Below are 17,099 nucleotides of genomic sequence, written 5' to 3' on the forward strand. Positions count from 1 at the left end.
ATAAAAAAAAGAACTTCTTATCAATCAGAAGGAGCATTGCCCCTAAATTCTTCCTTTTTTATGAAAAATCTTTTAATAAGTAGTCATTCGGGACAATATAATTACGTAACCTCAATATATACAATCGGGAGCAATATGTTATAATTTTTTCATGATGGGAAATGTACAAGTGTTCACAGCATTTTAACCAGCTGAAAAACTTGAGGTTTTGTGTGAAGTTATATTTTAGTGAATTGATTGATGATTTCCAAACACTAAGCAATGAATGAATGAAACTTTGTGTAAATTATGGGGCTAAATTTTTATAATCTTTTTATATACAATGTATAACTACATGATGTGTCACAACTGTCACTTGTAATTCCACAAAATATTTTTTTCTAAAGAAATGCGGTTCTACTTTTTCAAACCCATCTCCATTCATGAAACCATATGGTTTGACTTATTTTCTAGATATTTTTTTACAACTTGAAAAAAGTAAGGAAAATCAATACTGTACAAATAGTGATCATCAAGGGAAGTCCAAATAGATGATCATGATGAATGATATGTATTTTTTTTTACATCTTATAATAATTCCACATTAGCATGCAAGAGGAAGTCATCTTCCAGGCTAGGTTGATATAATTATAAAGGTTTTCTTTTCATGCTCAATGAAAAGAAATTAATTTGCTCTGATCAGTGAAAATCACCAGTTTAGCTGAAGGGATTTACAAAAGAATAAGCCTACATGAAATCAATTAAAATGTTTAGAATCACCTATTTCATGTTCTTTGGAGATAAACAAAGTACTTTTTTCAGTTCACTTTATGTTAAATCAATTAAATGAATTTAAATATACCTACTATTTATAGTTTCTGAATCCAAATCCTGCAATTAAATGCATTATTATATTGTGTGTCGTACGGGACAACTTTTAATAGGACAATAATTGAAAAATTAAGGGCAGTAATTAGATCCTTATGGGATAAATCGATCACCCATGAGTCAAAGAAAGAGAAACTGATTTTATGAAATTGCATCATCAAAAATAAAATTGTAGGAAAAACTTTTGCATTGTCATGTGTCGTACGGGACATTGCCAAAAATAGGTTTTGAAAAATCAGGGCTGCCCCTATTATGGATCATGAAAATGTTGCAGATATTATTTGGAACCATCAATGATATGTTATTCTATTGACCTGCAATATTTTCAGTCTTCTCGTGCTTTGCAAATAATTGTTTCAGGCGGTGTTTGTACTTGATTATTCAATTAGCAAAATTATTGAAAATTTAAAATTCCATTGTTCCCCCAAATTAAAATTATATCTGTCTTCACTTTTGGTTAAAACTCATAATCTTCATAAAATTCAGGTATCATAGTAAAATATTACAGTACTTATAACTTATTGAAAGCATGTTGAAATTTATGATATTTTTGAAGTTCTAGTGTGGAATCGCCCAATTTAAGGTGGTATTCAAATAATTAAACCGAGGTTTATACCGAGTCTCAACTAGAATTTTAAACCACACTCCTGCAGAGTGCTTGGCTTCATAATATTTCTTCCCCATTCGTGGCAATTATAATGAATCAATTCCTTGACATTTTTGTGTTTTCCCATTCTTCCAACTTCACGACTCAATTAAATTTTTCAAAACTTTTTTTCAGCAGAATAAGAATTACTATTAATACAAAATCAGTTGTTTATCATCAGTGTAAATAACTGGTGAGCTAAGAATTTCATATTTTACATCTGATTTTATTTCAAGTTTCAATTATGTTTGTTGGATTTTTCTTTGTTTATTCTTATCCCATTCATGGTTTACATAGCCTTTAACTGCCATTATTATGAATAAGGAAATTTATTGCAGTTACATGTAGTTCATCAATAGTTCGGGAAGTGTACAAGGTCTTCTCAATCAGAAGCAAAGTAGAATCTAGGACCAAAATACATCCCCATTGTGAATGCTAATTGATAAGTTTATCATAAATTTGCAAAAATTTGCACTCAATGAATTTGATTTGATGGTTTTCCCTCGAAAGTTACCTCCTTCCTTCAGTGGTTTATCTTGAAGGGGTTTCCATGGCAACAGCATTCCAGAAGCATTATCCTGAGCATCCATCATATGAACTGCTTTAGAGAAATATGAAGATTGCCAGATGTCATCCTTGGCTAATGCTGCACGTACACCAGTCCGATGAGCAAAACAATCTAAAAATTGGGAAAAGAAAGGGACTGGTATCAATCACAACTTGAAAATCAGAGTTTATAATGTTTATTATCGATGATATTTAGTACAATAAAAATAATAAAACTACTCAATTCATCAATGTTCAGAGAGCCAGGAGTTGAATGTAGGTAGGTATGAAGGAATCTATTCATTTTTAACATCAAACTGGTCTCCTGATTGCATACAATGTAAACCATGGATTTATGTTTTCTTACTGACAAGGACAAGACTGTATTTCTGGAATATGTAACTACATAACATGTACAGTCATGTAGGCACATAAATAAAAAAGATTGAATTGTACTGCACAATAATCTGGATGACAATGATTATATTTCTTTGACGGCCCCTCATGGGGGCATAGAAGAAATATAAAAAGTTATAAAAATGGTAATAATAGGCATAAGGAAAATACAAAAGTACATGTAACAACAAAAAAAAGAATCAAACATGATGATAAAAAAGTTATGTACAATAAAAGAGCAATAACAGTGACTGGCACAAATTGAGCCACCCACCCCAGAGAGTAGCAAAGGCTAAAACACCGTATTTTGATCTCTTCAATCCGAAGACCGGCACAAGGACACATACCCCACTGAGCACATTTAGGCGCAATCCAACAAAATCTGAAATCATGCCCTAATACAAGACTGTAACCAAGACAGCAACTACATTTAAGATGACATCAAAATTTTAACATAATTTACAAAACCTTGACAATTTTTTCTTCTGCTAGCCTAGGTAGGTGATAAATAATGTATTTTGAAAGTCAAAATGGTGCTACAGGCCTAACGCTATTATGTACAATGTGAATGGGAACAGATGATTTTAACAGAATTTGGCTTTAATTTGCTTGACTGAATGGTGTTGCATGTATGAGTGAAACATTGTCTGAAGATATGATATCTAATGAAATAGATAATTTCTTATGTTATTTAGGTGATAAATGCTATATTCTAACATTCAAAATGGCTGCAATATGCCGTTTTGTGGAAATTATCTTTCCCCATTCAAATTTTACATAATAAGGGCCTATGGCGGCCATTTTCAATTTCACAATGCAGCTTTCATTACCTTTATGACACAAGACATGATGTGTTTCATTAAAAATCATGGGTATAGACAATACTTTACACCTACATCAAAATTAAGCAATTTTTATGGTCAAACAAAGCAAAATTCTGTCAAAATCATGTCCCAAGCTACAATGTACATCATACTTTGGGGGCCTATGACAGCCATTTTGAACTTAAAAGTAAGGCACTTATCACCTTCATGACAATAAATATGTGATGTATTTAGTTAGAAATCATGTTCAAGACAATATTTCACTTTATACTTTACAGTTACTTGCATTTTGGTTCTTATTATTCTGAAAATTAGTTTCCTTCTACGCATGTTTCAGTATTTACATGTAGTAAGGGCTTGTAGCGACAATTTTGAAAGTCAAAACACAGTATTTATCACCTACATGGGAGAGGGAATGCCATAGTTTATAGAAATCACGTTTTCAAACAATATTTTACTCACACAACATAATTATATGGGTTTCATAGTCAAGCAAATCCTAATTCTTACAAAATAATCTGTCCCCATTTACATTGAAGATAATATACTGTAAGGGCCCATAGGAGCCATTTTGAATATCGCAATAAAGCATTTATCTCATGCAAGACAAAAGAAATGATATGTTTCTCTAGTAGAAAACATGTTTTTAGACAATATTTCACTCGAAGATTACAGTAACATTCATTTACGGTTCTTTCTCTTGTGAAAATTAGTTTCTTCATTCGCATTGTAGGCTTATATAATACAGATAGGGCCTCTTTATGGCAGCAATTTTGAGTGTCAAAATACAGCATTATTACTGAAATGGCAAAGGAAATGATATGTCTCATTAGGAATCATTTTGTAAGACATTTTTACACAAATATTTTGCAGCTATTTTATAGTCAAGCAAATCCAAATTATGTGAAAATTATTTGTCCCAGCTAGGGGTCTCTGACATCCATTTTGAATATCATAATACAGCATTTATCAAATTACATATCATACAAATGACATATTTTTTGTTAATAATCACGTTTTCAGACAGTACTTAGTCCACTCGTAAATCACAATCACATGCAATATTAGTACTCATGTTTGAAAATTATCTTTTCCCATTCATATTCCTAAGGGACCCATGGCAGCCATTTTGAATATCAATAAAATAAATAAAAAATTTCAATTATCGTATTTCCAAAGAAAATTTCACTCCTGCAACACAACTACATGCATTTTATAGTCAATGTGTAGGCAATTTTATGATTTTCATGGGTACATGTAACTTGCATATTTTGGCGGCCATATTGGATTTTGCCAATTTGCGGAAAATGCTCAAGGTTACAAGAGTAGCATCATTCAGCACCCTTGAATTGACAAGAAACCATTAAAAAAAACATAAAATCAAGGTTCGACCCCTTCTCTATGGGGGCTTTCTTGGACTATTAGAGAGGAGAGGAAAACAGAAGAAGAGGAGCGAAGAAAAGAAGAAGGAAGAGAAGATCAAAAAGGAAAGAAGAAAGAGGAAGAATAAGGAGATAGAACAAGGAATAAAAAGAAGAAGAGGACATCATCGCATTACATATGAGTTGTACATAAATGTATAGAATTCGGAATAGAGGAAGAAAATCTCACCATATTCCCAGATATGGAAGACTTCATTGAGACCTCCTATATCAGTAGTCCAGTAGCCAATCAACTTGGAGTGCTCTAGTCTAGGATGAATATTTTCATTTGTTAGTTTTAAAAATGCTGGGAAGCTTGATGGTATGATTTTATATGTCCTCAGCTCATAGAACTTATTATCTGTCATCTCTAATGCGGTATTTTGATCATGATGATGTCTCGTGATTGTGGATTGGAGTGAGCTGGCTTGGGTGCTTATAGGTTTAAGCCAGGAGAAAGTTTTCCGAGACACCTACATGTATAAAAGAACAAAAATTATAATAAGAATCAAAAGTATATACATGTACCTCAATGAATTAGTAAAAGATTTACATTTAACTAAATCAGTTTATGAAATCTAAATTATTTGTACATTGTTCAAACGTTATTCATACTGATGATATAAAAACAAGTGGAGCGCATCTGGCAGTCTCACCTGCATTACGCGATTCAATATAGCAGCAGTGCTGACTTTGAAAACAGCAATTGAATATTAATTTACAAAAGAAATCACTCATACTATGTCCCTTGACCAAACATGACCTATGGCCATGATAATGTGACCTAACACATGTGCAAAACAATCATTTACCCTTATGTCTATGTTTCATGAACTAGATGTGTAGATCCATAAACTTTCTAAGTTATGATGCCAATTTAACAAATACCCCCAACACGGACAAAGATCATTGACCCTAAATGACCTTTGATTTGGTCATGTGACCAGAAACAAGCACAGGATATTCAGGGATACATGGTTACTCTTATGTCGAAAGTTTCATGAACTAAATCTATAAACTTTAAAGTTATGACAATTCCACAAATACCCCCAACATATTAAATAATTATTTTAAAAAACACCATTCATATAATGATACAATACTACATTCATTGACCCTAAATGACATTTGACCTCGATGGTGTGACCTAAGGCTTGTCAGTGATACTTGATTATCCCTATGACTCCATTTTAAAAACTACATGTATAGTGTATCCCAAAAAATATACTTTCAAAATGGCTGCCAAATAAAAAACTAGAGATGCTCGGCGGGTCGCGCAGCCGAGCACATGTACATGTATCCCCAAACCCACCGCATCATCCGTCATTGCGATATATAGAGCTCACACAGAAATTTGACCAAAAATACAATTATCATGGCCACAATGACCCTAGCATGCAGGTCCCCCAAGTCCATCTACCATCCAAGTGTGGTTGAAAAATGACTTATGGTTGCGGAGAAAGAGAGTCTTGCATGTTAACTTCAACGTTGACCTGAAAATGACCTTTGACCTTAACATGTGACCTCTCACTGCAGCATAACATGTAGGTGCCCCAAGAACATCTACCATCCAGGTTTGGTTGAAAAGTGACATACGGTTGCAGGTGTCATAAGAGAGTCTTGCATGTAAACTTTAACGTTGACCTGAAAATGACCTTTGACCTTACCATATGACCTCAGACTGAAGCATAACATGCAAGTCCCCCAAGTCCATCTACCATCCAAGTTTGGTTGAAAAGCGACTTACGGTTGTGGAGTTAGGTGTCCGAAGAGAGTCTTGCATGTAAACTTTAACGTTGACCTGAAAATGACCTTTGACCTTACCATGTGACCTCTGACTGGAGCATAATATGCAGGTCCCCCAAGTCCATCTACCATCCAAGTTTGGTTGAAAAGCGACTTACAGTTGGAGTTATGGAGTTATGTGGCATTACAGGTTTGTGACGGACGGACGACGGACGACATTTGGATCCCTAAGTCTCGCCTTCACCTCTGGTGGGCGAGACAAAAATCATACAAATTCTTTTTCACATCATAAGAAAGAAGAATATCTTTACCATATGATACAAGTGTGATGCAAAGAAAACGGTTGGTAAATATAAAATAATTTTATCATACTCATAATTTTCATAATATTTGGAATAGCAAGTCAAAAATATTCTTGATTGTACAGTCTCTGGTTGTCATTCTTAAAGCACTGAAAGAAAGGTATCCGGTAATCACTCATTCTATGAACAAGGTTATGATATAACCTTGTTCTCTGTTACTTCTCCCTGTGTGGTGAAATAAAGTTGGCAATGTTTGGCTTATTTTCTCTTTTCCTTTGAGACAAATGCTTGATTTTCTTACACTGTCATGTTCCAGTACAGCTATTCATCATAACTTGGCTATTAAGTAAATTTGAATCTTTAAATTATTCTTTTTAATTAAAAATAGAGATTTAAAAACTAAAATTGTAGTGCCATATTACTTTCCACCAATAGAGGGTGTATACAAAAATGTGCCCATCATTCAAGTTTTCGAGCGCTCTGGTGAATAAAAAAATTACTTCCAAGTTACTAATGAAAAAGAAATTGCAACTGTATGGAAACTAGTATTTTTGGTCACAAAAGTGACATTTCAATGATTTTTTAAAGTGTGTGCTGTGTACAGCATTGGCATACCATAGTCCTACCTGTAGATTCCCCACCGGCAGAATAGAAATGAACCCTTAAGTGTCCGGTAAGAGGATACACTGCAATACCATAGTCCTAATACCTGTAGGGCACACAAGAGTAATTCATTTCCGCGCAAAGCATGTCGCAGAGCTGCCAACCTGAACAAAAGCATTTCAGCATTTTCAAGGCTGAAAATCAGTATTTTGGTGAGGAAATTAGTATTTTCACAGGAATACCATAGGACAACACATAAACTGAAACTTAAGAAATCAGTATTTTCCATGAAACCATCAGTAGGGGAAGGCGGGGTAAGTTGAGCATAGGGGCAAGTTGAGCCACCAGCCCCAGGCCAATAATGAATGAGTCAGACATTGTGGTGGTGTCATGTATTGATGACCGATAGCATAACCCCTAACCCCACCACATTGTTTTCAACTTTGAAACAAAAAGTAGTTTATTAGAGGGAAAAATATGAATTTCAGCCAAAAAAGTAAAAAAGAGTGTGAAATAGATAAGTGCTTTATAAACACACACGTCTTTAAATATAATAAAGACATGATAACATTATTAGTCCAGGTATCGATCTTCATTCTTGTCATAGTCTTTTATATGATGGATGCATAATAAATGTGTGGATACAAAATTATCGCACTAAGTTCGGACTGGGGTAAGTTGAGCCAAACAGCATGGGGCAAGATGAGCCATGGTAATTCCTATGGTAATGTATCTTAAAAAACAAACAAACCATAAAAATCGATTGAAATGCTGGCTGAAAGGAGCAAATTTACATGACTGCTCTTTTCCTTTTAAAGGATGTTAGTATTTATACATGCTGGTTCTCCCCTCATACATTTTGTACATAGTTTTTGTGGCTCAACTTACCCGAGAAGGTGGCTCAAACTTACCCCATATATGGGGCAAGTTGAGCCATTTGACATCGTTTTTTTCAAAGGTCACGATGACTTTCAGTGTGGGGATAGAAAGTTATATATAGGTGGAAAATATTTCAGAAGAATTAAATTTCAAGGCAAGGTACTTATTTCGAAAAGATTATTAATCATATCAATTCTAACATGCAAAAAGCAAAAACTGTCACAACTTACCCCGCCTTCCCCTATTCTTCTCTATTTTCAGTACTAAATATGGAAAATCAGTACTACTTGGCAGCTCTGATGTCGGACAGGCGTAAGTAAAGATCACATGACTTTATTGATTAAAATAATTCGTTAAAAATAGATCAAATGTTTGTATATCAAAAGAAAAACGATAGAGATAATGCTCTTTTATAATTAAGGCATTTGGGGAGGCTAGACTGCATTTTTGTATTTCATTTTAATTATTATTACCCACAATAAAGCTCTGGTTTTTCTGGCAATGAACTGGCCAAAATTATGGTTAGTCTTATTTCAGGCCATTTAACTTTTGATTGAGCTGGGCAAGTAACTGATTAACATATCAAGTCTTAATGTACTGTTAATTGTGACTAATGTCAGTGAATTAAAGCAAAATCTATCGAGGGATTGGGGTCTGTAATACTCATGTGAGCCCTATATCGCGACTACACTTCTACACTGTCGTTGCTATAGCTGGGCGTCGTCTGCTAGAAATCAGTGTGAGAAAGCTTCAAACATACAAAGTGATAGGTTATGTTTAACAACAGTTGATAAGTATATAACTCGGCATTTAGTGCATTTATCACTTACGATGCTGAAATTACGCTTTCAAATGTATACTCAATGCTCCTTATCATGTAGCAATGCAGAAATGCGAGTTTCTACTGCCGATAGGAGATCAGATCTGGTTGGTTTGAGAGTGTGAAATGAAATAAGTAGGGATTTCAAAATGATATAAAATAACTTCTAATTATCATCGAGGATTCCCATTTTCAATATTATTATTATTATTATTATATGTTTGGCGTCACCTGTGCCTGGGAGGTGAAAAGCGAACTGAATCACTACGACCCGCAGGTCTCTCCTCCCGATATAACGGCTTGGGGGAATGCAGGTGGACCACTACACCTGGGTTTCCCCCTACTCTTATACGAATAGTGCAGTGGGTTCTTAACGTGCAAAGTAGGCTGTGGGCCGAACGACCAAAAGTGCTTTAGTTTTTAACTTTTGCTTCAGTTGACCTTGAGGTATTTTTGATATATTGAAAAAACGAAGAAAAATACACTAATTAGGAAATGGCTTGTTCCCGCAGTAAATCCGCTGCAGTTAGCAAAATATGTAATTTAGAACTCCGGTTTCATCATGCTACCCAGTTATTGTACGAGCCGCAACATTTAGACATGCGCACTGCAATTGCACAGCGGGGAAATGTGAGCGCTACAGTCGAATTTCGAGTCGATTTGGTCAGTAATAAACGGTATTATTATTTCTACTCTCAATATATTGTATCCCTGGAAATCTTTATGGACGTCAATCACCTACCTTCAGTTGTAAATCATTGCAATATAGGAATAATCTATAATAACATCCTCAAATTTACCAAAACAGTCGAGAAAATTATTGCTTCGCGTGTCGAACTGAAACTGAATATACAAGCAGAAAAAATTGCCAATTTAGCTGTTCACACATATCGTTAGTAGTGCGCTGTGCTGCGGGTCTGTATTATGCATTATGATGAAAATATGTATTTATAAACTGTTTTAATCACAACAAATACTTGAAAACGGACATATAATTAGTCTGTATAGAATTCTGGTATAGCATAACATTTCGCCGTGGACTTATTTAAAGAAATGATCGCAATTCCTTTTTCAAGTGACAAGATATAAGAAGGCATATCATCCTTTTTATATAAATACATTTGTCTAGTCCTGCCTCTTCGTGTTTCTGTGTATTTGTAGTTGAAGAGAGAGTGAGAAATGAGAGATTATATAGTGGAAAGCGAAATAGAGACAAGGAAAAAATGGAAAGATAAATGTCCCTAAAATTATTCCAGGATGAAAGGGCTGGGTCATATCTTTCAGTTTACTAAAGGATGAAACAATTATGAGTAATCACGATTATCGTGATGATCATAATGATAATAGTGATAACATTTATTACAAGTTATAGATCATTGTGATGATACTAAAATCCTCCAAATTTTAATCAATACATATTTATCACTGTCTTTAGTAAGATTGGTTCGATCTATTCCCTCTCACCGGCATAGGCCTGTCCAACTAATTACCAGTACAACTCTACTGCATGTCTTCCCTCATTAGCGTACCTACAGGGGGGGGGGGGGGCAGAGCCACAAGTGGCACGCCCGTTTGAACTTGAAAAACTTTTATTTTTTTTCTTTTTTTTGCTTGTCAATTTTTTTTTCTGGTATGAAATTCTTTATTTGTGGATGAAGACCCTTTTTATTTTTTGTTTGCTTGTCAAATTTTTGGGCAGACGAATTTGCCCCCCTCCCTTTGGAAAATCCTAGGTACGCCACTGCTCCCCCCCCCCCCCTCTCTCTTCTTGTAATGTTCTCCATTCTGAAAAAAAAAACACTTTGTCGTTTGTATCTACAATTCATACAAATTCTTTTTCCCTCTTCCCATTCTTCCCTCCTCTTCTCAAAGAAGCAAGCATTTTCATCATCATCATTATTTTGTGGTCCCGTCAGAGAAAGAACACTTTGACAGAAGAAACATATAGGCCTTAGTTTTCATCCATCCACCTCCCCCTGCACGTCTTCATTATTATCTATAAAATTGTAAAATTTCTGTTCACAAAATAACAAAAGGCACACATTTTATATTCATCAGATTCTAAAAAAAAAATGATTATCATTTCTTCTTTGTACAAATCATATTTTGCAATGGAAATTATTACATTTACTAGAAGTAACATGGTTGCTTCTTTCATTCCCTTCCTTCCTTTATTTTTTTTCCTTCCATCATTTTACCTTTCCTTTATTTCTTCCTTAATTCCTTTCTTCCTTCTTTCAATCCTTCCTTCCTCTCTTTCTTTGGTCCTTCTTTCCATCTATCCTTTTACCCTTTCTTTTTCATTGCTCCTTCTTTCTTTCCTTTACTACTTTCTGGATTTGTTCTTTCTTTCTGTAGTGCTTGCTTCATTTCTTTCCTTCTTTTTTTTTCTTTTCTTTCTGTCTTTCTTTCTTAGTTTTGTTCCTTCCCCAGGGGGCCACTTACATTGACGAGTGGATACCATGCACGACCAAAAAACACGTAAAAAGGATGTCTTTTTCACGATAGCACACGTTATGTACGTAACGTGATAAGGGTGTGAAAAACACAACAAGTGGAATGCCTCTGGCCGTCTCACCTGCATCACGCAGTTCAATATAGCAGCAGTGCTGACTTTGAATACTACTCTAACTCGCACAAGATGTTCAGTGATACATGGTTACTCTTATGTCCACTTTTTATGAACTAGGCCAATAAACTTACAGAGATATGATGGTTATTCAACAGATACACCCAATTCGGCCAAAGTCCATTGACCTTTGACCTTGGTCATGTGACCTGAAACGCGCACAGGATGTTCAGTGATACTTGATTACTCTAATGTCCAAGTTTAACGAACTAGACCAATAAAATTTCAAAGTTATGATGGTAATTCAACAGATACCCCTGATTCGGCCAAAGTTCATTGACCCTAAATGACCTTTGACCTTGATCATGTGAGCTGAAACTCAAACAGGATGTTCAGTGATACTTGATTACTCTTATGTACAAGTTTCATGAATCAGATCCATAAACTTTCAAAGTTATGATGGTAATTCAACAGATACACCCAATTCGGCCAAAGTTCATTGACCTTTGACCTTGGTCATGTGACCTGAAACGCGCACAGGATGTTCAGTGATACTTGATTACTCTAATGTCCAAGTTTAACGAACTAGACCAATAAACTTTCAAAGTTATGATGGTAATTCAACAGATACCCCGATTCGGCCAAAGTTCATTGACCCTAAATGACCTTTGACCTTAATCATGAGACCTGAAACTTGCACAAAATTTTCAGTGATGCTTGATTACTATTATGTCTAAGTTTCATGAATCAGATCCATAAACTTTCAAAGTTATGATGGGAATTCAACAGATATCCCCAATTTGGCCAAAGTTCATTGACCCTAAATGACCTTTGACCTTGGTCATGTGATGTGAAACTCAGGCAGGATGTTCAGTGATACTTGATTAACCTTATGTCCAAGTTTCATGAACTAGGTCCATATATTTTCTAAGTTATGATGACATTTCAAAAACTTAACCTCAGGTTAAGATTTCGATGTTGAATCCTCCGACATGGTCTAAGTTCATTGACCCTAAATGACCTTTGACCTTGGTCATGTGACATGAAACTCTAATAGGATGTTCAGTAATACTTGATTAACCTTATGGCCAAGTTTTATCAACTAGGTCCATATACTTTCTAAGTTATGACGTCATTTCAAAAACTTAACCTCAGGTTAAGATTTGATGTTGACGCCGCCGCCGTCGCCGTCGGAAAAGCGGCGCCTATAGTCTCACTTTGCTTCGCAGGTGAGACAAAAATTATGAAAAAAGGTATCTATTTCGCTAGGAAAATTACGTGATTAGGGTCGAATTTGCGGGGATGATAAAACAAAATTAAAATGTTTTATAAAGGATGCCCTTTTTGCCCCAACACTTCGAGTCCGATTTGTGCGAGGTGTAGAAGGTAGGGTCGTACTAAACCACATAAGGTAAAGCCGACGACCGAAGGACCCGTAACAATAAAACATTCCTGTACTTGTTTAGGGGTTCATTTCAAAGAATATTTGCCAAGAGTACAATGTATCATTCTGTTTCCAATACTTGTTAAGGGTAGGGTTTCACACGCCAATACTTGTTAAGGGGTGCATTTCCAGAATATGGAAATTACGTGTTTAGGGCACTTGTTCACTGCTACCACCCTGCCTGTGGTGAATCTGCAGGTTGGACTATGGTATGCCAATGTTGTACAGAGCACACACTTCAAAAAATCATTAAAATATCACTTTTGTGACCAAAATTACTAATTTTCATACAGTTGCAATTTATTTTTCCTAAGTAACTTGGGAATAATTTTTGTATTCACCAGAGCGCTCAAAAACTTGAATTTTGGGCATATTTTTGTGTACGCCCTCTATTGGTGGAAAGTAATATGGCAAGAAAATTTTCATTTTTTGATCTCTATTTTTAATTAAGAAAAAAATGATTTAAAGAATCAAATTGAAATAAGACCCAAGTAGTATGAATAATAGGTGAAATGAAAACTGTCAGTGTAAAAAAATCAAGCATTTGCCCAAAAGAAAAAGAGAAAATAAGCCAAACATTGCCACCCTTATTTTGCCACACATGGAGATATAACTGAGAACAAGGTTATATTATAACCTTGTTCATTGAATGAGTGGTTTAGGGTGCTTTTCGAGACCCAATGGTCGCGCATGGTATCCACTCGTGAATGGAAGTGCCCCCCCCCAGTGGTTCCTTCTTTATTCCTTCCTTTCTTTTTTGTTTCTTCCTTCACATCGGAAGCTTTCACATCTATCCTTTCTTTACCTTTTCTTTTTTTTCTTCCTTCTTTTCTTTCTTTCTTCGTTTCTGTCTTGCTTTCTTTTATGTTCTTCATTCCTTCATTTTATGGGGGGGGTAACAAAAGGCTAGAATAAGTAGAAAAATAAACTTGGGCCTTTTTTTAATGTTTTTTTTATTTTGGGGGACCAGTAGATTTTAGGTTCGGACCAGTAAAAATTTGAAAAACTGGGTATCTACTGGTCCGACATGAATAGGTTGGACCAGTAGAAAAAATGGGTTAGTGTGGAGCCCTGGAACAAGTTAAGTGGTCGCAAACCAGTCAGGGGCCAGCCCAGTCGGGTCTTACTCGTACTCTGTGCGCTTTGAGTGTGCGGAGGGTGGCCTTACGCCAGCGCCAACGGTACTTAGGCCTAGACCAAAAGCTTCGGTTTCTGTTTTGTTGGTTGTTCAGCTGAACTCCATTGGCTTCACTCACCAAATACAGAGACCGAAGTTCTACTTCTAGCGCGATCTGTACAGGGACTCAATGGCCATATGTTTATGTACTTAAGATCGGATAAAACAGGGAAGTGAATTTGAGCAACAGCCGAGGTAAGTCACTGTTTTTGTTCCTTTTAACTTCATTTTTCTCCTTTTTTTGGCAATTAATGCCAAGAGGGAATATAAATTTGCATTTTGGTCGCGTTAATTTTCAAAATTTTTATTCATTAAAGACAAAAATTGAAGAGCCCCGACGGGGGGATTTTGCATTGCAAGTCCCCTAATGGTGGGTGCACGATAGCGAGCCGTCTGTCTACGAGGAGAAATTTAAAACAAAATGTTTAACAACTCGAAACAGACGGCTGCCACTGACAATGACTGAGTGCCAGGGGCCCGTTTCTCAACACCGTCATAAGTCTACCTTCTTGACTAAATCGGAGATAGTGAGCTACTTGTCCGCTAACCGTTTCACGAAGCCCTCTTTACCAAGATCGGGTACAACAACCTCACTAAATATTTGTGACACCTCACTAAATGTTTGTGACACCTCCGAACCTGTCACAACTTCTTTCTTAATGACGTATTGGCATCACGTGGGTAGACTATGACATGCAAAAGTGCCTAGAAATGAGAAAATTATAATCTTACGTAATCAATCAAAGACGTTGAAATTACATCAAAAAACAAGTTGGAGAATGCATTCTATGATCATTGTAATACAAAGAATTTCCAAAAACTGTTGGTAATACTCCACAAAACCATTCACTTTGAAATAGTAAAATAATTTATTTGATAAAGATTCTACCACGTCAGGCCATCCATAAATGGACTCGTATTTGTAGTTTTCAGACCCCTACTAACATTTTGATAAATTCTATCTCTAATCTATGCATAGAATTTGTCAAATAGTAAGTTTCAGTATCTAAGATTTAAAAGAAAATTGTTAAATTATATTTTGATGATGTTTGGAATCGTAAAATACCGTATAATTATCATTTTACAACGAAAACCGTTATGGTTTTACTTTCGTAAACTATTAAAATTGGATATCCCGGGGGTACCCATCTCAACGTCCCCATGTGATTTTTTAGTCACGAGATCAATTATTCATAATTCCATTTTCTCAGCAACTGAATCCTCATGTCTTCATGGTCTAAGTATGCATGGTGCATAATATACCTGTGCTTTTATTCTTAAAAGATGAAATTCCCAATTCAACACAATATTTGCAATTTTGTTATTATTTTTCTTTTTGAAAATTATGCTATTTTGTGACTAAGGCTACGTCTCGTCTGCTCCTTTTACCGATAATATCGATATCAAGGTATTTTAGTTAGGAAGCCTTTCGAGAAACGGGTTTAGTAAGATTGGAACTAACTCCGTGGTTGGTGGATAAAGATATGACTAACTTGTCCAGGTGTTGAGAAACGGGCCCCAGCTGTCTAACTTAGGGTCTAACTTAGGCCTAGACCAAAAGCTTCGGTCTCTGTTATGTTGGTTGTTCAGCTGAACTCCGTTGGCTTCTCTCACCAAATACAGAGACCGAAGTTCTAGCGCGATCTGTACAGGGGACTCAATGGCCATATATTTAAGTACTTAAGATCGGACAAAACGGGGAAGTAAATTTGCGTGACAGCCGAGGTAAGTCACTGTTTTGGTTCCTTTTAACTTGATTTTTCTCCGTTTTTTGGCAATTAATGCCAAGAGGGAATATTAATTTGCATTTTGGTCACAATAATTGTCAATTTTTTTATTCATTAAAGACAAAAATTGAAGAGCCCCGACGGGGGATTTTGCATTGCAAGTCCCCTAAAGGTGCGTGCACGATAGCGAGCCGTCTGTGTACGAGCACTTGTTCACTGCTACCACCCTGCCTGTGGTGAATCTGCAGGTTGGACTATGGTATGCCAATGTTGTACAGAGGAGCGTTTCATGAAAGGATTTTATCCGACAAGTCCTGTTTTATCCGACAATTACCATAGCAACAGTACCTCTCAGCCAATCAGAATCGGGGAAAGTTGTCAGATCTGACAACTTGTCGGACATAAATGTTGATGAAACGCTCCCCGGCCCAGTGCAGAGCACACACTTCAAAAAATCATTAAAATATCACTTTTGTGACCAAAATTACTAATTTTCATACAGTTGCAATTTATTTTTCCTAAGTAACTTGGGAATAATTTTTGTATTCACCAGAGCGCTCAAAAACTTGAATTTTGGGCATATTTTTGTGTACGCCCTCTATTGGTGGAAAGTAATATGGCAAGAAAATTTTCATTTTTTGATCTCTATTTTTAATTAAGAAAAAAATGATTTAAAGAATCAAATTGAAATAAGAGCCAAGTAGGCCTAGTATGAATAATAGGTGTAATGAAAACTGTCAGTGTAAAAAAATCAAGCATTTGCCCCAAAGAAAAAGAGAAAATAAGCCAAACATTGCCACCCTTATTTTGCCACACATGGAGATATAACTGAGAACAAGGTTATATTATGACCTTGTTCATTGAATGAGTGTGTACGAGGAGAAATTGAAAAAAAAATGTTAAAAAACTCCTCGAAACAGACGGCTGCCAGCTGTCTAACTTAGGCCTAGTACTAGTACTCACCTGCCTCAGAGTCAAACAAAAAAATGATTTTAGTCCAACCATTTTAACGAAGGATTTGCTGCTATACTCAAAACAGTTGCTCCGGAAATACAATTCATGGGCTATATAGGACTGACTAACTTTTGTCAGATCCAATCATCCAGTGGACTTAGCCGTCTGGGAGTAGAGT

General features: G+C 35.7%; 1 protein-coding gene across 3 annotated transcripts in view; it reads right to left on the reverse strand.

Moving 5' to 3' along the window:
* LOC121408138 (protein NipSnap homolog 3A-like) overlaps positions 1 to 17,099 on the reverse strand; it is a 29,783-nt gene extending 12,684 nt beyond the window's left edge. The window contains exons 1-3 of one of the 3 annotated variants that reach the window (XM_041599464.1): positions 16,931 to 17,099; positions 4,891 to 5,173; positions 2,028 to 2,192 (exon numbers count right to left, since the gene is read on the reverse strand). In XM_041599464.1, coding sequence (XP_041455398.1) covers positions 2,028 to 2,192; positions 4,891 to 5,173; positions 16,931 to 16,972 — 490 coding nt within the window. In that variant the 5' untranslated portion in view covers positions 16,973 to 17,099. Of the gene's footprint in view, positions 1 to 2,027; positions 2,193 to 4,890; positions 5,174 to 6,604; positions 6,647 to 7,374; positions 7,468 to 16,930 lie in introns of those variants that run through there. The other 2 variants (XM_041599466.1, XM_041599465.1) reach the window with 2 other exon arrangements.

This window comes from Lytechinus variegatus, chromosome 2 (genome assembly GCF_018143015.1).
Source record: "Lytechinus variegatus isolate NC3 chromosome 2, Lvar_3.0, whole genome shotgun sequence".
Classification (NCBI taxonomy): Eukaryota; Metazoa; Echinodermata; class Echinoidea; order Temnopleuroida; family Toxopneustidae; genus Lytechinus; species Lytechinus variegatus.